This window comes from Equus przewalskii, chromosome 13, assembly GCF_037783145.1.
Source record: "Equus przewalskii isolate Varuska chromosome 13, EquPr2, whole genome shotgun sequence".
Classification (NCBI taxonomy): Eukaryota; Metazoa; Chordata; class Mammalia; order Perissodactyla; family Equidae; genus Equus; species Equus przewalskii.
In genome coordinates this window covers 72,761,634-72,788,312 of record NC_091843.1, presented here as the reverse complement: position 1 = coordinate 72,788,312, position 26,679 = coordinate 72,761,634, and the positions used below count along the sequence as shown (strand labels likewise).

Genomic DNA, 26,679 nt, shown 5'->3' with positions numbered 1-26,679 from the left:
TAACTGTTACAGTATAGGCAATAACCATGATCATGTTAACTCCACCACACGTCTGAATCTTTTGTAATGATTAAAGAGATATCTCTAAAGTAACAGAAAAATTTTGCCCCATAAGACTTTTTGCCACATAACTATTTTCCACACAGCACTTCCCTTTGTTGCCTTTGCTACTAAAAAAGCAACACAAAGTTCCCTTTATGACTAAGACCAAGAGCAACAAGATATAAATTGAGAAAGATACAGCTTAACAAGAAATACTGGAAGAAAATTATTATGGTGGAACTAAAAGTTTGTATTAAGTGACTTTCAGAGCAGCCAGACAAAGTTTCCAAATGATAGTACTATGATGAGATGAGAGTCACCAGCTTTAATAACATCAACAGGAGGGAGTAGATTAGGCCAGCCTGAAAGATAGGTTAGATCACACAGAAAGAAAGAAACATGTATAGAGCAGCTGTTATGTGCTAGAGTTTCCACACTACTGTGTTTTTCATGACAAGTATTTTTAAGGTAAAGAAACCAAGGCACAAAGAAGATAAATACCCTACCCAAAGGCAAATGGCTAGAGATCAGCAAGATTGAGATTTGAATCTGGGTTGCTGATACCTTTGATGACTTTCCCCAGTATATCTCATTTTTTGGACAAAGCTTAAGAAGTTCATGATACAAAAAAAAAAAAAAAAAAGTACAGGATTTGTTGAAATTTTTTGACTTATCTTTAGGTGAAATGTATCCTTGGGTTATGGAGAAAGGCTAAAAGGAGTTTAGAGGAAGTAAAAGTCAGCAGGTAGTAATAACTCTAACATATATTGTTCAGCAAAGCATATGAAAGTTATCTGTACTCCACGATAAATTATAATTAATGCCCATTAATAAGGTGGTGAAGTTGTAGAATCTTGGATATAAATTAAGAATTCTTCTATATTCCAATTCTAGTTAATAAAATTTATTAATTCCATTCCTTGAAAAACTGGATCACTAATAATAGGAGATATCCTATTATTCTACATCCTGATTAAAAACAGATCAAAACCAAAAAAAATCTATTTAGACTTAACATGTGGCTAAAGGAATACTCAGTCATACCAACCTTCTCCCTGAGATGTGCAGATAATCCTTGGCTTTGTTATCGCGGATTTTATTACCTGTATACAATCTAATCCTTCCAAATGAGACCCAGACAGTGTGAAACTGGAGTGAAAGACATTGCTTGTGTCTTTACAATAGCTGTGTGCAGAATCAGCCCTTTCCTCTATTTTCAGCACAGAGGTGCATGTGCTTTTATTTAATCAAATGATCCACGCGACACTGCAAAGAAGAGATAACGACAGCCTAGACTGACTGTTTTGTGCTGCAAAGCCTGGAGCGCAGAACAATGATTAGCTCAATCCCAGGCACAGGCATGTTCTATCTTTTCCTTTTCCTGCTGAGTTTATTCCAGTGAATTGCACCTAGATGATGAAGTCCAACAAGTAGATTTGTTCTACAGTCCATCCACCCTCTCAAAGCAGGATTGCCTTTACAGAAAACCCTCCCGGTGCTTTGTCCAGCCTAGTTTGAAGTGTCTCATCTAATAATAAAGCTTCGATCCCTTTTTTCTTAGAAGATGATTCACTGCTGCTATAATCCTTAGAGAAATTCTCCTGGTTTTTATCCTTAAACTTTCTTTCCTATTTCTATTGCCTCTTGATACAACTTATGGTGTCAGGAAGGTATTTACGTTTACTTCAGATGTTTCAACTACCCTGTCTAAACTTAACTGGGGCCAAACAAAAGTTCTTAAGCTTTTACTATATTTGCTCAAAACGTATACTAATAGAAAATTATCATATATGCTGTAATCTTGATGGTTTGCTAAAGTGATCTGTAAGTTTCCACCAATGATACAGTAAAGAAATAATGAGTCACAGAGACTTTTTTGACTCACAGCGACTTTTTTTGGTGACTTTTAATGAAAACTTACATTTTTTTTTCTGAGGGTTTTACTTTCATCCGTAAAGATAGAAATAATAGCTGAATTTTCTTGGGTATATGTCATATACAGTTGAGTTATTCAGAATGTAAGTGCTTTGGCATAGGATCACGTTCTTGTTTTACAAAGCCAATACCTCCTCTCTTTGATCTGCAGGGTCTTCCTTCAAGCACACTTTTGTTTGACCTTCTCATAAGGTGGGTCTCTAACACAACTGCAAACTGTTCTACATTCTATGCACTCTTTTTCTTCCATTTCATTTTATGATCCATTTCTCCATTTTTTTATATGGGGTATCTTGGCATAGCCCAGCCTTCTCCAATGAAACAATATTAAAATTCATCTTTAACTCACTACAATGTTCTCATAAGACAGTTTGTTCAATTAACTCTCAGCCATGAGAATCTAAATGTCTAGTCAATGGAGATAATTGGGAAAAACCTTAAATGTGCTAAATATTTGAAAGAACTGTACAAAGTTACCATCCTTCAATGAGAAGTTAACAATCTTTAATAAAATTCTGATTTAGAGTTATCCAATTGGCTTCACATAATTTTTATTACTTTCATGAGAAGCAAGGTAATTGCCAGACCCATTGCTTAATATTTGGGGTCCTAAGATATCATGTTTTGATGAATTAGAAATGTTATGCTTTTGGAAAACTGGAATATCCCCGTATCACTTCAGTCTCTTCTTTCCATAATTTTGCTCTCAAGAATATTAAGTTATAGCAAGTAGCACTGACATTCATTGAGCAGGTTCTCACCAGGATTCACTTTCACTCAGTGTAACTCAGTTGCTATCTCATGGACATATGTATTAATCCTTAAAAATAAGCTGATAAAATTTTTTTCAAAGCACATCCTGTTTAACTCACAAAGCATACATATACTCTTCATGTAAGATTTTATCTGAGCCATTTAGGTTTTCTCCATATCTGAAAATGTCTATGGGAAACCTCATTTCATCTACACCTCTTATAAAAGTTCATCAGAGTACAAATATTCCTTGGGCAAAGAGCAGGGAGGTCGGTTATCAGAGTGATATTTGAATGTGAATATGAATGATCACACTCATCCAAAGCAGACTTGGTCACTGATTATCTGATATTGGAAAATGGGACATCAAATACAACAACATTACAGCCCTCAACATATCGATCCATTGGTGGTTTAAGGACCTGTGCAGAAGGAGGATCACACAATCAAGGAGCATTTGAAAGCGCACAGTAAAGACAAACTAAGGGGCAGCTCTATTTATATATGGCATCTTTATTCTTCATCAACCCTCAAAGGAACTCTGCTGCTTTAAGTCTTAACCAAAATATTTACTTCTGTGACATTCAGAGAGAAAAATATTGGTCCTGGTGATACCACTAGGTACTTTAGGGCAAAAGCATCAATTCTCTTGGGGCTTAGTTTCCTCATTAGTAAAATAAATGACCCCTAAAGGTTCTGCATTTATGACTCAATGTGTTTGTCATTCAACATATGCCCAGAAGAAAGACGTTAGACCACTGTACCTCAGGTACAAAAAAGCTATCTTTTAAATTTGAATATTTGTTTTTCCAAAATAAGACAGTTCAAGGGATTGAGAATGGTTAATAAAGAATATTGAAGGAGGAATACAACTAAATGGAAAGTACTGATAAATAGAAGACTAATTTGGGGGTAGCAAAGTGGAAAGATGGTGTTGAAAGAGTCATTTGAAAGGGATACCTTTAAAAACTATTACTTATGGAGTTAGTCCTGGTGGTAAGTCTTCATTCATAATGATAAGTCTGCACATTTGCTGCATATGGAACAAACTCAACACAGAACGCCCCTGAATTCTGCTCACTTGGCAAAGGAGTGCACTGTATGAATTCACCATATTTGTGGGTCTTAAGAAAACAGAGACAAAATTTTTGCAAAAAGTCACTTTCTATTTAAGGTTATGGGACAGTTCAAAAGCAGTCACTCTGTGTGTTCACGGGCAATGCATTTAGGAGAAATTAATATTATTTTAGCAAAGATACAGGATAACTTCAGTGAAGGCAGCCATTAGTAGACTGAAAGGAAATGAAGAGGCTATAAGTATTAAAATAAAATAAGCTCCCTACAACGAAAGGCTGCAAAAAAATATCAAATTGTGTGCTGTAGGGGGAAGGGGATGAACAGATGTGGCTTATACTTACTCACTGGTCAAGTCAATGCACGACTTAATCTGCCAGTCTGCTTAAGAGACACTGCCACAAATCTTAAAATTCTAAAGGAGAAGGTTGTTTCCAGTCATGAGCAGTTTAAGAGCCAATGAAAGAAAATGGCAAATCCTTATGAGTGTAGCATTTTCATTGCAGTATCTATTGCTAGGTAATCAAGTACCAAGGGCGAATTTCAAAGAAATAGGGAAACTCTTGAAAGCAAAGTGGTAAGTACATTAGTAATAAATCATGCTGTACATAATGCAGAATTATAGCAGAGAAAAAATGGATGACAGAGCTCATGATGTTTAAGTCATGAAAGAGTAAATAACATTAAATTGCAATGGCATTTAGAACAAATTATCTATGGAATTTTCATTATTTAAACCAAAATCAGAGTTGCTGTTTTTCAGAGTTGATTTTTTTTTTCAAAGAAAGAACACTGATTATCTAGTACTTATCTAGTATAAGATCACTGTAATGGAAGTAAATTTTCCTCAAACAGAAATGGAGCTGAAAATAATTCCATTATGAGGCAAAAAAGAACCTTAATGGGCCCTCTAGACAATGCCATCATATTCCTGGAAGGTCCCTGGGCCTCTATTTATTCAGAATTTGGGATAAACTTAGTCTGACAAGCAACTGACTTCAAAGCAATGTATTAAATCTATGAAGTTCTTAATTTTTACAAATGAAGAACTGAAAGCGACAGTTGCCTAGATGACTTGGCATGAAAGTTAATAAAGAAGGCGAATGAATTCATCTGTCTGAAAGCCTACTTTTAAAAGTGAATTTCTTAATTTACATTTAACTTTAAAAATCACTATTCAGAACCAAAAAGCAAGAATATTAACATAAACATTTAGATATTACCCTCCAAAAGAAAGACTTCACAGAGAAATAAGATCCAACCACTTCATTTTCTGAGAGTTCCTAAAAACAAACAAATATTTAGCTAAATTTTGAGATTTTTTAAGAATACCTAATTAGCCCAACAAAATCAAAACAAATAGAAAAAACAAAAATTATATATCTTAAGACACTTTGGATGTTTACAAACTATAAATTTTCTTCTCTTGAATAAAGTTTTTGTCTTACTCATATCTGACAACAATGGTAATAAAGTTGAGGGAGGATTATTTCTGTAATTTTTTAAGTCTACTTACCTCTTTATTCTTAATGTTGATAATATATCTAAGTTAACATTTTATTATAGAAAATAGAACTGTTTAAACATATTTTAAGATTTTGAAATAAGCCAGGCAATATTTGTTCCTTTTAACAAAACAATTTAACACCACAGACCTTCAGAGCATTTTTAAAGAGTGATAGCAGAAATCTTATTTATAAACATGTACCTACTCAAATTTGGCTTAATTTCTTACTAAAAATTTCCTAGTTTTATGATATAATAATATAATATAAGATGGTATAATATAAAAGACTTAGTTAATTTGAACTCCCCAAAAATAATTTTAAAAAGAGATGAATACTGAGAAAGGTGGCTATTGGGCTGGAAACAAAGCAATGGATTCATGTTGGATATTTTATTACTTAACCCTCAAACTTCTGTAAGCAAAACCAATTCGACTTCAGGAAATTAAAAGCAGTTACTCACTTCTTTTTGGGGGGCGGGGAGATGAGGAAGATTGGCGCTGAACTAACAACTGTTGCCAATCTTCCTCTTTTTGCTTGAGGAAGATTGTCCCTGAGTTAGAATCTGTGCCAATCTTCCTCAATTTTGTATGTGGGATGCCACCACAGCATGGCTGGATGGGCAGTATGTAGGTCTGTGCAGGGATCCAAACTTGCGAACCCTGGGCCACAAAGTGGGGTGCATGAACTTCACCTCTACATCACCGGCTGGCCCCATAGTTATTTATTTTTAAACAGAACATTTACATTACATGCACCCTTTCAAGTCTAATGTTTTGCATCTTGTCTCTGGGTGTCAGTTATGGTAAAATTATGGTCAAACTGATGACAGTTATGAGATAGTATCAACCTTTGACATTGTGATGAAGAGGAAGCAGTGTTGCAACTTATCTGATTATTCCATGATTTTGTGTTAGCTAAGATTGTAGTGATTCAGAATCTCAAGTGATGCCTAATGTATAGTAGGTGCTCAACAAATATTTGTTGCTTGTTTCTCACTTGGAGTTTCATTTAGTTAAGGATACATATTCCTTCCAAATGTGATACCAAAAATCATATCAGAAAATAATAATGAGCTAAAGCACTATAGAGTGTGCTGCAACTTGAGTAATTTATGTTTAGAACTAGATTTATATCAGACATCATCTCTGCAACCTACCTGTGCTTTTCCCATGCAATTTATTTCTTAACAAAACTAATTACATTTTCACAAGTTACTTGTGTAGAGTTTGGTCAGGGCACGTGTCTAATGTCAGCGGTCATGAGGAAAAAGTCTTGAGTTTAAGATATTGTTTTGTCATTACTGTGGAGTTATAATTCCTTTATATTTACGGCTGTGGTTCTCACCTCTCACACTCAGCACATTATCACATCAGTTTCTAAAAAATAAGAATCCTTAAAAAATACACTTACACTTGGACCTTCAGACACAACCCTTAGGTGGAATGACTGCAGACTTTTTTGATGCTCTACTATTATTTAACTTAAAGAACCTTATTCTAGCTTTTAGAAAAGACGCATGTTTCGTTTTCTATTGCCAATTCTCTTTACTTTGATTCCCAATTCTTTTTCAATTAAGCAGCATGTTTAACAACATGTGAAAAAATTTTAGAGTATCCTATTTAAAAAAATGCTGTTTGAAGTCTCCTTCCACAGATAATTTCCCCAGAGTCAATCACACAAGTTATACAACTGACAGTCAGTTTTATCTTCTTGCAAAATGTGTTAAGGCAACTCAAATGGATTTGAAAGGCTTGGCTCTAGACTCAAGACAGGTATAACAAATAAAATACTCTTTTAGCGTTTAAAAGCATTATTAATTCATTTAAAGTTTAGGTGGTCTGAGGTGATTAATGTTGAAACTGCTCCAATTCCATACTTCACATCCTTTCTCAGATGAACACAGAGGCTAATGACCTAATTATGGAACTGATATGCAAAGAGCAAAATGAGATCAATGAATTTGGGGGGGGAGACTTTAATTACTAAGATTTAAAACTTAGGTTTCTCTGTCAAAACTTGAGTAAAAATATATTAGCCATGACCCACTGAAGTCCTTGGGCCATGCTTCTCATGCCATAGTTAATTACTTCTGTCATTACTCATCAAGTAAAATTTCGATTTCATTTTACAACCTGTATGCTCATGTAAGTTCAGGCCTTTATTTCAAACTAAACAACTTAATTTTCCTGTGGACCCTTGTGCCATTTATTGCTCTACATAAATATAAAATTCACTACACACTAGCCAAGGCCTTTTTTTCACTAGAGTTTCTAATGAGACCAATAACAAAAATAATAATAAAACACTTGGCATTACGATAATGAGTTCTAAACAAAAGCGATGATTTTATTATGGAGGCAAGAAAGACAGAATAAACTATTTATGAATTCCAGAGAAGACATCTTAACTCATAATTGTAGAGATTTAGTTATACTTCAGTCTCCATCAAGACAAGGGGTTGGTGAGTGAAAGCGCCATTTTAAAGGTGCTAAAACTTTAAAGTAATAGTAAAAGGAAATGAACAAAAAACAGAGACATCAAATTGATAAAGGAAAACTATTGAAGTTATTCTGAATAATGAATTGTTGAACTATTTCTAATGAGGTTTTGAATTTATTAAAGTAGCAAGATTCGTTGGTAATATCTTATTTTGCCTCCAAAAAACCGACACACACTAAGAAAATTTCTCCTCAAAGATCAAAAATCTCAGCATGAATCTAAAAATTAACCAGATTTTGAATTTAAAAATCTAGAAGATATGTTTTTTTCTCAGAGAAATAAAATTAAAGGATAGCTCATTTTTTCCCTAACAAATGTATATGCTGCTATCTTTCAGCCTTCGATATAAAATACATCATAGAAATCTTTAAGGATTTTGCCATTGGATGAACAAGGATTAGCCATTAAACTTTTGTTAAAAGTGATATTTTTTTATTAGCCTTAATGGGTACAGGCCTTTAAACATAATGCATGTTATAGTTCAGCACTTCTTCAATATGGTCATGCTTCACTTAACGACGGGGATAGTTGTGAGAAAAGCATTGGTAGGCGATTTCGTCATTGTGCAAACATCGTGGAGTGCACTTACACAAACTTAGATGGTATAGCCTACTACACACCTAGGCTATCTGGTCCTACTCTTTGGGACCACCATCATGTACGCAGTCTGTCTCTGACTGAAACGTTGTTATGCAGCACATGACTGTACTCAAAACATTCACAATAGATTTGACGTTGTGAATCCTGAGAGTCAAATGTAAAAGTTAAGGGAGGTAGCATTTTGATCACACAGCATGTCTCTATAGGTAAATAACTTCCTTTTATCAATACCTTCTTGGGCATTTTAGAGGTAAAAGAATAAATAAATTTATAAGTAAATAATTTATATAGATTTTTCTAGTCAGACTGCAGTCGCTGTTTATGAAAGCTGTGGCTCTTGGACGCTTCCATTCAGTTGACTAAGCCTATTGATAGTTATGTAATTGAATACAGAGACATGAAATAAGCAGAAATTCACATGAAATGCTATTTTCTGGTTTTCTTGGTTACTCAGATAGGTGTTCATATCATTTGTATTCATTAAACATACATATGACTCCCTCAGCAGCTCCAACTGTCCTTTCAAATATTATTCAAGAGGGAGAGACAATCTCAGCTCCCCAGAGGACTTGCCCTGTAACCGAAACTTGACCTTGCTTTGCCTTTTATTTTTCTAGAAATTTTAAATCTTTTATATATGTGCGTGCTGGTGTGTGCGTGAATGTTTATGTACATGTATATATAAATGTATGTATCTATGTGTATACATTGGTGTCAACCAAGGCTTCAAAAGCAGGGTCCTCTCAAAATTTATTTTTATTGTAAGCACATAGGGGACTTTAAAACTAATAAATCTCTTGTGAGTAGCACTCAACTTAACATATATATATATATGTCAGATATATAAATATATATCTTCGAATTAAAAGGCCATGTAATCTGTGAACAGCCCTTAGCTCCACTATCCTTGAGCCAGGTTATATTAGTTCCGTCCCTTTAATCAGCCCAGAAAGGGTCTTGGGAAATCATCGGCCCACTTGGTAACACACATCAGCAATGTGAAGGCCAATAAGTGAGCCTGCAATTAGCTATCTTAGACCTAGCATGCAGGCGTCTTGGAATGCATCCTCTGCTTGAGATTACATTTTCTCCTTTCACTTTGTGCCAACTCATCCAGATTTGCTCCCCAAAGGACCCGCAACATTTAAAAAATTCAACAAGAGCGGTCAAATAAATGTAATGCCATTGTTACAGCAAATCCCTGTAGTTACGCATTACAATACATAAAAATGTATGTTTTATTCCTCTGGGGAAATGTCAAAATAGCAAGGAGAAAATCATCTCAATATAAAATTTAATTATGGCTCCATGTATTTTGTGGGGATAGTCAAATACTTACTGGCTTTATGATAATATCTCTATTTTAAATAAACTTACTACAAATTTTAGGAGTCTGCTTCCCCAAGGTCAAAGTACAATCCTTTATAATAGAAATGTTCATGCTATTCGCCCTTTGTTTATTGCTGCATTTTGGAATCTCAGAAGTCTTAATTATGAAGTTGACTTTATAGCATTTCCAAAAAACACAAATTTGAGAGTATGGACAGTGGCAAAGTAAGGATTTTAAAAATAATTTTATATTTCCTTCAAAAACATGTAAGCATCTCATTTTTTCAAAGACATATGCGTAATAATTAGAAATGAGACCAAAAAAAGCCATTTTGGTCACTCAGGTTGAGAGAATCAATGACCAATAAAGTTTTGATGTTTTGGAGTTTTTTTTAAAAAATCACCTATTTATTATTAGGACATGAGGTCTTTGTAGAAAGAACCTGACAATTGTTAAATAATGACTTTTTTTCCCACTGTGTCTGACTGACTGTGTGAGATACTTAAAAATGTGTTAATTTGTTTCTCCACCATTTCTTAAATTAAAGCACTTAGAGGTTTTCACTGATGCATTTTTAACGTGTCATCCAAGGTGTCAGGCTTAACTACGCCCTGAAGACTTACAGAGTTGAAAATGTTCTCTTGTTTAAATTAACAATATCCTTGCAAAAAGTCTTATTAAAAATTGCTTCATTCAACCAGTGAATAAAGTGTTTTATAGTTCATTAAAATTATGCTAAGTGATTATAATAAAATCTTTATAAAAAAGATGTATTGCTAAAAAATAAGCCATCGAGTTACAGAAGATATGCTAATGAGACATCATCACATAGTCTATATTATATTATTCAAAGGATGAACTCTTCTTAAAACAATTCTAAACTGTTATTGTTGGGAATATGAACTGCAATGTGTATATCTTTATATTATCACAATGGTTATTTCTTATAAAATTGAAAGTGATTTATTGAAAACACATAAGGTTATTATTATCTCACCCATTGATAAACTCATTCTTCTACATTAAAACACACACACACACACACACACATTTTACTACATTACAATGTAGTAAAAATCATTTTTGCTTATTGTCTGATAGAGGCAATTATTTCATTTTTTTTAAACTTTTTTCGTTTGAACCCACAAAATTTATTCACAAAATACATATACATCATCTCTTCTGAGCTCATGAAACTTTCTTGTTGAATAATTTAAACTTAAAATAAATTATCAATGATAAGCTTCTTCTAAAGAATAAAATATTGCAATAATTCAAAGCATTACTATTTCTCTTGCCAAAACGCATTTTGTCACATAAGTATAACTCTTTGACCAGGATAGTTATCCAGTTGCCCAAGTTTAGGAAGACATTGATCCCTTTCTTCTTAAAATAACATTTTTTTGTAACAGTTGAGTGTAGGGGAGAATTAAAAATATGCGCTATGCAAAGTGTACTTGTAGAAAACCAGAATGAGTATTTTAGAGGATGTGACCATCCCCAGAGGAGGAGATATTATGGAATCCATTAATTATTTACTGGTTTACATGCCACTCAAATAATTTGTACTTTCTTGCTTTTCAGGGGTAAGTTTAGGTACTTTTTGTTAGGAGGCAAATGTAACTTTTTCCTACTCATTATAAGGTGGTAACATATTTACTCGAAATAATATATCAGTTGGTCCTGAACAGCAATTACAATTTCCCTGTCCTCAAGTTGGCTATTCATCTCTTGTTTTCAATAAGACAACTCCACATTACATGAGTGCCACAAATATCTAATAAGATTTCCATTGAAAGAATCTATTATTGGCAAGATGATGAAAATGATGAACAGATAGTAATGGGAAATTCCATGAGCTGATTCATTTGTGTACAGCGGAGATGTGCATGTTAAAAAAAATGACAATGTCAATTTAGTTCATCCCCCTCCATGGTTATATCACTTCTGAAGAAAACCAAGGAAAGGAAGAAAAACTCCACACTGGAGAGAGTATCTAACATTACCTGACTATATTTAAGTCTTTGCCACAAAGTTCATAATTCCCATATTTTATATTCACCTTCAGTGCTCAGAGACAAGGCTGCATACCAAAGCCCTGCTATAAAAAATCAGGAGACCTCACTCCCAGAAGTCAAGATTCCAATGAAGAAAATGACCTGTTTATATGAAAAATTCACCTTTGACTTTCAGCATAGTTATACCAAGTAAAAAATACCTGTATTTAAATGCAATGCAAATCAATTATATCCTCTTTCCAAAAATAAAAGAGGAAAAGTCCTGACACAAAAATCTTTAAGGAGAAGATTGAAATAACTAGAAAAGGGACGCATTTCCACAGAACAGTGATATGGTAATGCGTAGTCACTTAGCCCTTAGTCTGTTAGGAAGCAAAATTTACTTGACTGTCATCCTTTCTTCTTTAATCCCTGGAGGAAAGAACTGAGGGAGCAGTTTCAGTGTGGGTGAAGGGTGGCAGACTAGGTGGTAACTGAAATTTCAAACTTTCCCTGGATTTTGAATTTAACCCTTTGTTCTTGTAACACTAATATGGATGAATAAGACAAATGTTTTAGGGGACAGTGACAATTTGAATGAATTATCAAGCCTTCAGTTTGTTCTCCTAGAAAAAAACAAATGTGTGAACTGATTTTCTTTTACTCACAATTCAATATCCCCATTAAATTTTATAAAATTGAAAATCCCTCAGGCTAAAAGTCCAAAAACCGTATTACCATACACACCAAAAATAATCTGACAAGTACCCCAATGAGGGCAGAGTTAGACACAGGGGTTTCTATCTTCAAAGGCAAGCTAGAAATATGTACCAGTTTGCACGTACAAATGGATTATTAATAACAAATAAAGACTTCAAAATTTTAGATATAAAAATAGTGGAGAATAGATGTTTAGTATTCATTTTAATTTTTTTTGTAGACCAAAGGAAAAGATGTGGACTTATGTTTACTTAATTTATCATTAAAATTAAATTTAAATATAAATTAAATGAATTATTTGAAGAAGAATCTTTCTGCTTATTCTTTCTTATATGCTACAATAAAATGGATCATTCCCACTAATTAACACTAAATACTATGTAATATCCTGCTCTAGCATTATGTCTTAACTACATCTGGAATAGAGAATATTGCTACATATTAATGGATTGCAACATTTTTACACAGATATATCATAATATAGATATACCATAGACATAGAATGAGGAAAGCCAAATTGTACAAATTTTAAAACTATATGTGCTTTCAATGTAACACTAATTTTGAAGTACAATTACAAAGAAAAAAGTGTAATACAAATATGAACAGTGTAGACATTTCTTTAAGAAACTTTATTTTAATCAGTAAAAAACACAGTGAATGCTAAGTCAGAAATATCTAGCAACTTTCCTTAATAAATGTTTTTTATTTTATTGAAATGATAAGGGTGATTTTTAATGTAGCCCTGACCTTTGTGTGAGCAAAATTATCTTTTGGTCATTAATTCTATAAGAATTAGGAAGAAACTGTACAGTAAGAAATACTTGTTAAAGCAAATTAAGACAACACCATAAATACAAAAACATTTTGATGTAAGTATTTTCTTAATTCACAGTAATAAAAATGGCACAATTAAAGAAATAAATAATAGCATGATTCAATCAGAATGGAAGAAAACAAACTGTCATGTTCCAGGGTCTAAAAAAATGTCACTATTAAAAAGGAAAGCTGACTTTTTAAATAGAAATTTGAGCAAACAAGATCTTTACAGATAAAATCTCCTTGATTTATTTCAAGGAGCAGTCATATAAAAGTCAGTCTCATCTTGATATTATTTGTGTCCAAGAGTGGTACCACCACTGAACAAATTAGAAGCCTAGTTTATATCTTTACAAGTTGTAAGAAGAGCCAGGGCTTAGTCAGTTACAAGAACCATAAACTCCTCTTGTCCCCAAGAGCCATTTATTTCTTGAAGCGAGAAGAGGCAGTGATGGAAAATTGTTCTCATTGTATACTCCAAAAATGTAACAAGATAGGGATTTTTGAGTTTAGAAAAGCTCAGACTCAATTTTCAATAAACAAAAACAGCAAGTTACATGGATCTTCCTTCTCTCTGGAGTTGTCCCTATCCTAGCCTCATCCTTTTATTCCTGATCTCCAGATCAAAGACATTTTCTAGACCCTGTGGTACATCCAACAGAAACCAGATGCTGAGAATGATGCTGAGAAGTGACCAAAGATTAGCAAGAGGGTGATTTCGAGGTGATTGATCAGTGTGGTTTCTATTTACTTAAAAATAATCACATGGTTTGCTTAAAGTTTATGGGAAAAAAAATAACAATTGAAGAGTGATGAAATCCTGCGGTATTGTTTGAGGAGGTATGAGAGAGATTTGGGAAAGCAGCTGATAGTTCTTCTCAACAAGAAAAGCTGAAAGGTCACATGCTAAGCATTACCTTACTTGATCTTTTCCAACTCTTCCTCATTAGCATTGTCTGTAAATGAAATAAAGCATTTTCATTATCTTATCACTCAAGTATAGAATAGGGCAGCCAATCGTTTTCTAGGGAAGCTTAACATTTAAACAGCAAACAAAGACAAAAGTTGTTTTTCACGTACACACAGCTAGAAGCACCTTTAACATTCAAGCAGTCTTTCTGGTGAGAGTTCATTTGCTTTATCTTTTTGTACAAAGAAATGGGACAGTATATTTTAAGTAGAGTGGAAAACTTGGAATATCTTAATTATTGACTGTGAAAAAACACATTGAGTCTCATGACTGGCAATTGTTCTTTTTGGTGGTGGAGGTTGAGGATGTCCCATGACTTGACCAGGTGTATAATAATTTTTCTTTTCAAATATATTCAAAGTCTGTTGCTTTGGTGGCATCTTAGAATGTCTTTGCTTCCAGATAATTTTTAATTACATCAGGGTCTACAAATGCTTTAAAATGAGAAAAAATGCTGCATATTATGATGCCTATTAGTGGATCTTCCTGCTAAACGTTTAGCCATAACACATCCTTTAAACTAGTGTTTTTGTGTCATAGTAAGAGGTATTTCTGGCTACAAGTTTTAACTAAGGTTAATGGAGATTTGTGATGAGTGCCCAAGATCATTGGTCTCTTGTATAAAGTAAGTCATAAAAATCCAAGGATTTTCTTATTTCCTCTGCAGTTTAAAAAATTTCTCAATGAAGACTGAGGTATTAACTTCCTGATTAACCTCTTTACCTTCTCTTAGCTTTATCATTATCTTTAAAGGAGATGAAGTGGAGAATAGGGAACATTTGGAGCAAAGAATATAGCTTATAGAAATACTTGCCACATTTGGACATCAAGGAAGTGCACTGGTGCCTTTAAGAACTATATCTCCTGCAGCAGAATTCACAGTAAAGAGGGACCATTTCAGAAATCACTCATAAATTACAAAAATACAAAAAAGAAAAGATTTTAATATAAGATTAAGTCGTATAGAAGGCAACCTTTGGACTAAACCAAGACAACAGAATTATGTAGAAGTTCTAGGTAGGAAATGAGAAAATCATGAAATTTTCAAGGATAAAGAGACATTCATTTTCTCCGTAGATAGTGGTTTTATAGGTTACATTTTATCTGTGTACTCTCTACATTAAATATTGACCAAAATATGGAAGAGTAATAGGTTTCCTAAGGTTATAATAATTTCCTTTTTTTTTTTTCTGAATGGCTCCAGAAATCTGCAAAGCATTGTTATCAAATACTGCTATAGAAATATTTTATATGTTTTCTAAGTAATAATGTCCAATTCATTTTGAAGCAGTAAAACCCACCATTGGGTTGTGGAGATGCACATGTAGTGAACACGTAATAAATGTGTGTTGTTTATGTTAAATGAGTCATGTCATCAGCAGCATCAGCATCATCATGACCACCACTACCATCATTTTCTCCATCATCACTAAAAGGCAAATTGGAAACCAAATACTTTTGTGGTCTGCCATATTTACAAAAACTGTTGTCCCATTAGGAGTCAGACAATAAATGTTTAACTTTCTCAGAAAGCAGAGTTTCAATGGACAAAGAATGGTAATTCCCAGGGACAATGTTTTGTGTCAAATCAAATGAGAACAATTAAGATAAATAAATCAAAAAGTAGCATCTCTTAACTCATGGCCATTTATCGTCATCGTAATCTAGTATCCAAGAATCTTATAAAATTCCATTCTGTAAGAAATGTTATACTACAAAAAAGGGGCTACATGAGGAAGAACAGGAGGAAGAAACAAATCTCAGGGCAACACCACTCAATATTACACAGATTCACTGCTGCTGGTCAAAGCCACATTCCCTGACTCAGAACGACTGCACACAATTGATCTATATATAAAGCCAATCATCAGGTTGGTATTTTTCCTGTCTCTCAAAATCAGCTTTACAAACTGGCTGCATGGTATTATTTTTCAGACTGGGACACTGACACAAACAAAAAGCCAGTAATTTCCATAAGCATAAAAAATTAGGCATTTAACGGGATCAATTCATTATTTTCTTGATTCAGTTTCTAGAGTTGTAGTATTAGATCCAGTGACTCTCAAAATGGTCTTAGATTTTGTAACAAAACTTCTGCTGCTTGAGCCCAACCAACTAGCTAAATAATGGGTTTAAGTATCCTACTGCCAAGTCTCGTTTTCTTTTTAGATTGTTAGGTTCAGGTAGAGTCAATAAAACTGAAAACAGTAGAAAAGTTTAAAAAGAAAAATTGAATTAACAGACATACCATTAAAAGTGTTACCTTTGCTATCTGCAAGACTTGTTAGAGAAGAAAGATTGTTTGGGGAATGTTAAAGATAGGAGATGAAGCAAATTATAGAAAAATAAGATTTATATTTTGCTCTATGATCTTAACTTCAGCTGAGAAACATATGAATTTGTTTTTGAAAGTGTCATTATCTAATATTATTATGGTGCAATTCAAATTCTTCACTAGCAGCTCAACTTTCCTTGAAGCCAATAAAAGGAATACGTAGCATAAATACATGGCCTGTAATAGAGCTGCAGAACTGAGTATGTTTTTAAAAGATTTCACAACCTCAATCCAATTCCTTTTATCTTTAGTGGTAGCAATTTTTTAGGGCAATTACATGGCTACTATAGATAAAAAAAAAATCACAGAATGGCTAGATATTATTGTACATACATATTATAAAACATATATATTACATTTTTTATAGGAGGATACTTTTTCACATGTGAGCTGTGGAGTAATTCAGAAAAATTTCAAAAATAAACCAACATGAAAAATATATTTTTCTAATTCACTAGAGGCCAACTAGGGTCAATTCATATGTTTCTTAGAATTTTCTATTTTTTAGCTTTAGCCAAGCAATTTGTAGGTCTAGGTTATCTAAGAGAGTGTGTAACACAAATTAACTCACTTTTATTTCACAAATTCTCCAATGAAGAAAGCTGTGGATTGAACTCTGCTAGAAAAAGAGCCAGAAAGAACTCAAACACACTATCAGACCAAAATACCATACATAGGACATACATGTATGCATGACACACTTTTGCAGGTTCAAAAACAGGACATGCATTCGAAACAGAAATGACAGTTGTGTCATGCAACTAACTCATCAGCATGCCCCCCGTGAAGATTTTGGTTTCTCATACATACAATGCTGGAAACAAAAAATACATATATATCTGTTTACATCTGGGATTTTCTTTTAAAGACTCAATCACGAACTCAATGGAAAAGATTTTAATATAAGCAACTATGAAATACTTTTGCTATTACTCATACTATACTTCTTAAATTGCTGTAATTAGACATTGCATGTTTTAGTGGCTTTAGTAGATTCAGTAGGCTGATCGGGTTTTCAACTTATTCTTCAGTTTTACTGATTTCCAGAACTGGCAATCCACACAAGGAGAAATCATCCCAACTACATCATTCACAGAATGTATTGTTAGTACTAACAGTGTAGAAAAACTCACAAGACAACTGATTTAGAAATCTTAGCACTTAGTGATGCTAAGTACTCTGTATTTCCATTACTCAGTTCTTCCTACTTTTGATGGCGTTTTCTTAACATTAATGTCCTATTTCCTATTTGCTTTGTAGGATTTATTTGTTAATGTCTCTTGAAACTCATTTCTTCCATTCTCCATTCTAATACGTATAAAATATTTAGCAAGTTTTATAAACACAGACATTAGAATAAACGTGGTTTTTGACCTAAAGTCTTAAGTCTCAAAAGCTTAAAATGGATTATTTCTGAGCTAATAATCAAAGAGATCAGAAGTCTTATAATTTCCCTGTGTGAGGGTCAATGCAAAATCATCCTCTATTCCTTCTCTATACATCATTCTGAATATTAAATGGAATTATGAAGCGTTTAGTATCTGATATCTGGTTTGCTGCATTTTGAGTTTGAACTTGTGACAACCTCACAGATATGAGTACTGAAGTAAGAAAAAAACCCTTAAAATACCTTTCCCTGGACCTGTGAAGCATTCCTTTAAATCCTCATAGAGATTCACCTACAATCCACTGAACAAGCACTAGACGCAGAAAGCTGGACTAGGTTTTAAGAGGAGTCATCATAAGAAAGGTAATCAGAAGCAATAATTTAAAAAATATCTATTTTTTAATAGAATATAGAATGGAGGTGAGGTGAAGTACAGTATAGGTCTGTTTTAGGTAGGAGAGGTGACATTTAAGAAAGCTTGGACTTCAGAGAAGATGAGCTGTGCAGGAGTTTGTATGGCTGGGACAGAGGTGACAAGTGAGGGAACAAATGAATCTCATTGGAGAATATTAAAGTCCTTCAGCAGGAGTTTCCACTTAAATAGAGAAATAAACACAGGTCACTGAACACTTAGAGAAGAATAAAGAGGGAGTTATAGAACCTGGCACAATGCTTCTGATGATCAATAAGTGTTTTCTTTCAATAGATGCCCACAATTGGTCCTTGTTCAGAGTTTCAAAATCTCCTAACTAGTATTGCTTAACAGTTTTAAAGATCTTAATAAAATAGCTATAGAACTGCTATATAGACCAAAACAAACAAAGAAAAGAAAGCAAATTTATATATCTTTGTTAGAAATTTTCATCATGTAAAACATATGCTTAGAAACTCCAATTCAAATCCAGGACATTGGACTAGCCAGGAGACTGGGGATCCCAATAGGATTTCCTATGGGGGATCTTTTATGCTTGCTCCTCTCCTCCTGACCCAGCTCGCTTCTCTACAAGCAATCCCATGCTCCTGGCTATTGATCACACCCACATGGAGGAGCCAGTATGGTCACCCTGGTCACCCTCCTCTCTTCCCCTCAGGTATGATGACTGCCTGAGGCCGGCTCTGCTACAAGTGGCAATCATTGTGCCTTCTCTGTGGCTCTGAGCCTTGGGCAAGCCATTTGCTTCTCTGGTGAAGAAGAGAGAAGTCTCACGAGAGTCGACACTAATGTGGGAGAGAAGAGGACACCGTTTTTCAGTTGCTGCAGCAGAATAAATCCAGCGCTATTTGGGACTCCAAAGGGGGATGGTATGAAGTAAGGCTGTGAATTAAAAATGTGTACTTTTTCTTCCAAAGTAAAGAATTGCTTCCAAAAAGCTGGGTTAGCCAAAGGGATTTGAATCAAGAAAATGGCATGAAGATTTCAGGAAGAACTTTTTGTGATGAGGGTGAATTTGGCTGGAGAGATACTATGAGGATAAAGGGAAAGAAAAAGAAGAAGACGAGTAATACAGATTTTGGATATGTAACTGTTGTAGTGTAACCCACCTGTTTTCTTCCCTATTCATGTTTAGTAAATCACCGATGATCAGCCATCAGGCATTGTAACCTTTATAAGTGAAATTTTTCTTATTAGAAAGACATTGTGCCTAAATATAAGTTTGAGCAGCTATGGAAATTGAAGGATTTTTGCAAGAATTGTTGAAGAGAAAACAATGTTGGGAACCACTTTGCCGGTGTTGACACATATTTCTGTGTAATTCAGAACTCAGCAGCTTCATCATAAAGTCTCTTGATACTAATTTGATCCCTCAAATCCTCAGTTTGATATTAGAGTACTTGATAAATATCCCTTTAATGTAAAAATGTAGCAGACTCTCTGTCATCAAATCATCCAAATAACTATAACCACTACCATATCGTTTCGATATCCAGTGATGTTTCCGGTTTGGGTGGTTGGGGGTACACAAGACCTCAGGCGTGCAGGTATTTGCACTTATGAAGTGTTGTCCTTCTTTGAAATAACAAAGAATCCCCAAACAAGAATAGTCTATCACCAAGTTTTGTTGACTTTACCTCCTGCAGGTAAACCTGCCAATTTCTCTCCATCTCTACCTCCAACAATTCTAATCCAACCTCCATCATCTTCCACCAGAATTTTTCAAATAGTCTCCTAATTGGTCTCCAGCATCCATGCTTACTCTTCCATGCTTTCTACAATGCAGCTACACAGCTATTTTCAAAAGGCAAGTTTGATTATGCCACTTCCTATTTACAGACTTTTCAATGGCTCCCCATTGCTCTTTGGGGGAAGACCACACATCTTAACAGGCCAACACTCCTTACACAGTCTGGGCATTCTCTTTCCACCATTATCATGCACCATGATCTTTCACACTCTCTTTACTTCCACATTCTCTAAGCTCCAGTACTTTTTCAATTTTTGGAGTACACCATGGTTTCTCTAGACACAGGGCCTTTGCATGTGCTGTTTTCTCTGCTGGAAATACTTCCTCTCTTCCTGGTTTTTGCCATCTTAACTCCTGTTCACACTTCAGACCTCATCTTCTATTTGATTTCCTTAGAGAATCCCTGTTCTCCTGACCAGAGGAAATTCTCCTGTATTTGCTCTTATAGCAACATGTACCTCTCTTTCATGGCACCTAAAACAGTTGTCATTTTACACTTCCTTCAGTGCTTATTTGATTCCTGAGTTCTCCACTGGATATAAGTTCTATTGTACCCTAAGGGTCTAGCACAGGACTTGGCTTATAGTCGGTTCTTGGTGAATACCAGCATTATTTAAGTAGAGCAATAAAAAAATTTATAATTTATTCCTACACATGGATTAGCCAGCTAGGACATATTCCTTGCCTTGTATTGGGTGAAATAATGTGTTCTGAACTGGTGACTTCTAACATGATGGACTTCTATTTCTAAATATTCTCTGTAAACAAATCTCACCTACCCTTCCATCTGGGCCTGTGCATATGCAGATATACATACGTACATTCCTTTACCATGCTAAGCTCTTCCAGTAGGTATTATTTGGTAGTATTTGTCGGAAAAGAGAAATTTCTTCCTCACTGAATGAAGTACAGATACTTACTACTTAGCAAATATTAGATACTAATATGTGTGCTCATTGTTTAATTTTTAAAAAGGACAGAAAAAATGCTCGTGGATAAGGGTGAACTTTTCAATAACTTAAAACCCTTCCAAATTTGAAGCTGGAATTCACCATTTTTATCTACAATCGAGGGGAAATGTCAATAATACTTTTCCAGCAGATGACATCCACCAACTTTAATCACGCATTATTTTAAGACAGCAATACACACACTACTGAAAGAGAGTACTTGAATTTGCCTAAAAAAATTATGTCTACTCCTAAAATGTGTTACAGTCAGAACTCATGAGAGTAGCTCCCAGTAGGTGAAAGCACACTGAATCTAACAAATAATCTCTGGCAAATTGTGGCAGAAAGTGCACCGGCAAGCATACCAGTGCAGGTGAAACCCGATATTTTTTAATGTCACCTCAACAGTGCTGGAGTAATTGGCTCCTCTGTCCCCCTTGTCAATTTCTCACAGGAGCATAGTGTGCAAGGAAGTATAGACAGCCAGTGCTGGAAAACTGGTAACACCGATGTGGAAGCCCATCAAGATGATGAAAACTACTCACTTATCATTCAGCAAACAAATACCAGAAAGCAGAAACTCTGTTATTTCACCTCATTTGCTTTGTTATGGTACACCTGACAATGCAGTCAAAATAGAAGGGTCTGGATATCTCAATGTGGACTTCCAAATGTTCAATTCACTAATAAATGTATTCTGAATGGAGACTATACTCTACCTACAATATGACAGGTCTGAAATTGGAAAATGAAATTACAATATAAGATGAAAATATTTCCCTTATTTACAACAAGAGGTTCTGATCTGGAGCATAGAGCAGGAAATTTGAATTCAAAGATACAGTACACAGGGACTAGCGATACCCAGGATACTCACAGAAACAAAGAATAGGCCAGATTTTCATACGCCACTTCTTTTTATTATTACCTCTGGGTTCAAAGAAGGCTCATGACATTTGAACAAACGAGAGCAAGAAAGCACTCCTACACTGTGGGGGAACTTACCGCATCCCTGTGTTCTCCTTCTTTAGGGGTAAGGACAACTGAGAGCAGGATGATTCCAAGATCATGGTCAGGATAGTGGGGATCTTTCAGTGTTAAGGTCACATCCGTGGGCCTGTGATATGAAATATTGAGATTTTGAACAGTCATTACATAAATAAGCCAAAATATATTTTATATCAACAATTTATTACTTTTAAGAAGAAAAGCAATTTTGTCTTCCTTTACTTTCCTGGTTCAGTTTTTGTTATTAAAAATCTCATCAGTGTATTAGGTTATCCAGTAAGTCATGGACCATTTGGTTATACTTGGACTCACCGTCTAAGTTTCAGTCCTTCCTGGGGTTCTAGAAAGGCCATGGGGTTGCTGGAAAGGCCAAGAAACTACAAGAGTATTAGAAAACTCCAAGTCCCTTCCTGTGATCTCTAAACACACAGAAAGCAATAGCAGCTATTTTTTACAAATTTGAGTCCAACATACAAATGATGATCATTTACTGACTACTACCTTCCTTTTAGCTCTTTAAGATTTTTTTAACCAGGAGCATAATTTAAAGTAAACAGATGAGTGAGAGAAGAGGAAAATATAAAATATAGTTTCCCTGATATACATTATGGATATACTTTAAAAACAATGTATAATTATCTAAAAGAACTTCCAACATTTAAAATAATGCTTCTATCTTTTGGCTGTTTAAACCTATGCCTAAATAACTTTTAGATTTAGAAACACAAGAAAATCAATACTTAGAAGAGTTGATCAATACTTAGAAAGATTTAGAATTAGATAAGCATCTCTGAGGAAGAGATTATGAATTCATATTACCCACAATCATTTCGAGAAAATATTACAAATCACACATTCAATTGACAATGTGTAGCTAATATCTTGTGTCCATATTTCAATTAATAGTGAACAAATAGGGGTTCATATCCTCCATAAACCTAAGGGACTGTGGAATATTCGGCACCAAACTTGAATCTTGAAATGTTGGCAAATTGGGAACGTTCCCTTGCTTGTTCAGTCACTTAATCATTTTATTCACAAAACATGTATTAAACACATATGAAATGCCACATACTGTGTTAGGCTCCAGGTAAAACCCGGAATTCAAGACCAAAGATAAGATCCTTTGCTTCATGGAGCTTAACTTTTGGTAAACAATACTGTTGGAGTCCAATACTGGGGAGAAGGGTTGATGGAGAAAACTGGGTCCAAATCCTGGCTACACATCAGAACCAACTGGGAAGCTTTTAAAAAACGCTTAATCCTGAACTCTACTCACGACAACTGTGGTTCTGTAGATGAGGGATGGGGTCTGGAAATCCAGATATTATAAATCTCCCCAAACGATTTTCCCATACATCCAAGATTGAGAGCCATAGATACTTTTCAGTGCTAAGATTTTGCGATAGTAGGAAACTTTTTCACATGATGCTTAATTTACAAAGTCAAGGAATGAGGCTATGAAAAATATGAAGTTTTCTGATATCAGGGCATTAAACTGAAATATAAGTAACCTATCATACTGATAATAAGTGTAAGTTATAATAGTTGTGATGCAAATCGCTCCAATATCAATTTAGTTATAACTAATTATTATGGTTTGATAGTAAGAACTTGTTCCTTTTATTTTAATCAATGCATATTAAGCATATGTTTTTATATAGGGCTGAAATTTGATTTGGTTCATTTTCCCATAATGATTACATATAAAAATTAACAGGAAAAATTTATTAAATTTTTATAATGATAACACGATAAAGATTTAGGAACATTTGCAATTGCTTTATGACTCTTATCTATTATTTTCTTTCAAAGCAATACCTTAGTGCATCATATAGTAGCATAAGTATTCATGTGGCTACTATTATTATCCATCTGTCTACACCCAGAGACTACTGATTTATATACAGAATGTAATGGAATTCACAAATATATGATTTTTAAAAGTAGTAATTTGATGTTTACTTGGTTTTAAGGGGAGGGAACAGTTTGCTAAATACATAAAATAAGTAATGTGGCAAAATAAACACCAAATGCTTATATATAATCTCTATTTTCTTAATTCTGCCATATTTTTCCATTTAAAATTATTTTTCACTAACGATTTAATAGAGAACAAGAGAAATTTATACTCTGTGATTAAGTCCAGTAATGCGCATATCCCTATGCAGAAGTCTGCAGGGAAAATAACTGTGGCCTTTATAGACCAGCAGAGCCCATTCTAGTCAGAGCTCAGTTTTCATGGTAAAGAACAACATAAACACCATCTAGGACACTCCCTTCAGCCGTGGTGAGGTGGGGAGCCAGCAACACCTACGTCCTTAGGTCAGGCCTGTGCTGGGCTCTAGGTTGGAATGGAGGACACGTGGGAAGTATAGAAAAGGCTGCTTTTTTGTCTAGTCTGGGGCAAAATTGACCATTGGAAGACCAGTAAGCTGCCACTGTGCTCAAACAGCCGACTCTAACACATAAGGGGCTTCTACCATTTATATTTCATTACAGTTAAAATATAACGTAGTGATCTGGCCACTTACTCTGCTTTCCTGCTTTCCACTATTCCTGACACATGATTTAACATGATCATCTAAAATATCTTCTCCTTAAAACCATCAAAGAAGATCTCACAGCCTCCTTTGCAGCCCATTCTAGCACTACTTGACCTTTTAAAACCTATTTTTTTTCTTTTGTAGTATTAATCAGTTCTTAGCTCCTATGTTGAAATACATTAAAAAATATATAAGCCCATAATTAAGTGCAAGGAATGATTAATGTTAGTAATAATAACATAACTTGACAACGAGTCAAGCAATGATAAGCTGATGTAACTACTAATATAAGCAATCTGCCTCCACTCTCGGGGCACTCCTTGGTAACCTAGGATTACTGATGATGGCAAAATTAGAGTCTACTTTGGCTCAAGTGACAAGAGAGTTGCTATTTCTGAAGCAAAGTGCACATGTTTTCTCTCCTATGTGGTGGCCTGATTCTTAAATTAATAATATAATTAACATATAAAACCCTGTTTATGCCACACTACAACCATACTAGCAATGTGAGAGCAAGGAATGTCTTATGTCTAGATTTCTGGTGCTTACCACAGTGTTGGGGACAAAGTAGGTGCCCAAGAATTTAATAGTTCTTGTTGAACAAGATAGGGAAGAGATGTTATTATTTCCACTGGGTAGGAAAGATGTACGTGAGAAAGTCTGGCTAGCATGAAGGCTCACAACTACAAATGACAGAAAAGTGACTAGAACTCAGATCTGCTGATGTTTTCTATCATACAGGCCCAGCTTCATAACAAGGTGTAATGACATTGCAATAGTTCAAAAGTCACCTGTTTAACTCCAATTGTGTGAGATCCAGAAAGGCTGAGCCCATAAAGTCATCCTGTAGTCCGAAATCATAGTCAAACACCTAAAAGGCCAAAGAGACAGGATGTTATTATAAGCAATTCCAATATAAGCTATAAATGAAAACATCTTGATTATAAAATATTGGTTGTCTATGTCACCCAAAACAATGAAATTTCCTAATATTTATTTTTAAAAATTTATTTGTTTTTGTGTTTGAGAATAGTAAGTTCTCACAAAACATTAAATTGAAATTATGTCTAATCTTTTACTTACAATTATTGGTTTATATGGAATAGAAGTTTAAAGAAGATGAATAACAAAACCAAATAAAATATAGTGAATCATCAAAAATGTGCAAACCACAGGTTTAGAATATTTTCCCTATATTATGAAAGGGCTATTAGCTTTATTGGAAGGCAAAAGGAGTTGGCATAAAATTCAACAAATACGTCTTCCATTTGGGCTATAGGTGATGAGAATATGACTCCAATTTCTTCATATTTCTCAGTTCACTGAAGATGAATTCTCTGATATTATAGGACAATGCCATTTTAAACATATGAATAAGTAAACATTGAGATATTATGATTAAAGTACTTTGTACAGTTATATTAAGGTTAAATTTAAGTTTTTATTGTCACAAGCAATGACTAGGAGACAATATTAATATGATTAATGACAACAATACAGAAAAAAAAGAAAAGAGAAAACATATTTCTTTCTTCTGTCGAAACTATTAATCTGGTATCTTCTCTGTGCCCTTCATGCTTCTTATTCATACTACAGTGAATGAGACAGGCAATGTCCTTGACTTCTTGGCCTCTATGTTCAAGGGCTGAGACAATCAATAAAAACCCTGATGGATATATACAGATCAGTGATGAGAGCTATGGAGACAAAAGTCTAAGAGGGTGTGTGGAGAGCTGCTGTTTTAGATAGGGAGTCCAGGAAGGCTTCTCGGAGGAAGTGTGTTTGTGTAGAGACCTCAATGATGAGTAAAATTAAACCACACTAGAATGAGAACAGTGCTCCAGGAGGCGGAAACAACAAGCGATTAGCATGCTCAAGGATCATCAAGAAGCCAGTGAGGTTGAGGGGCTGGCCCCGTGGCCGAGTGGTTAAGTCCGTGCGCTCCGCTGCAGGCGGCCCAGTGTTTCGTTGGTTCGAATCCTGGGCGCGGACATGACACTGCTCATCAGACCACGCTGAGGCA

General features: G+C 34.6%; 1 protein-coding gene across 29 annotated transcripts in view; it reads right to left on the bottom strand.

The window, feature by feature from the left end:
- Nucleotides 1-26,679, bottom strand: part of MCTP1 (multiple C2 and transmembrane domain containing 1) — a 500,114-nt gene that overhangs the window by 198,974 nt on the left and 274,461 nt on the right. For 7 of the 29 annotated variants that reach the window (XM_070571404.1, XM_070571413.1, XM_070571409.1 and 4 more), the window contains exons 4-7: nucleotides 25,448-25,527; nucleotides 22,108-22,219; nucleotides 14,195-14,233; nucleotides 5,028-5,087 (exon numbers count right to left, since the gene is read on the bottom strand). In XM_070571404.1, the coding sequence (XP_070427505.1) occupies nucleotides 5,028-5,087; nucleotides 14,195-14,233; nucleotides 22,108-22,219; nucleotides 25,448-25,527 (291 nt within the window). Of the gene's footprint in view, nucleotides 1-5,027; nucleotides 5,088-14,194; nucleotides 14,234-17,153; nucleotides 17,202-22,107; nucleotides 22,220-25,447; nucleotides 25,528-26,679 lie in introns of all 29 variants that reach the window. The other 22 variants (XM_070571407.1, XM_070571412.1, XM_070571419.1 and 19 more) reach the window with 7 other exon arrangements.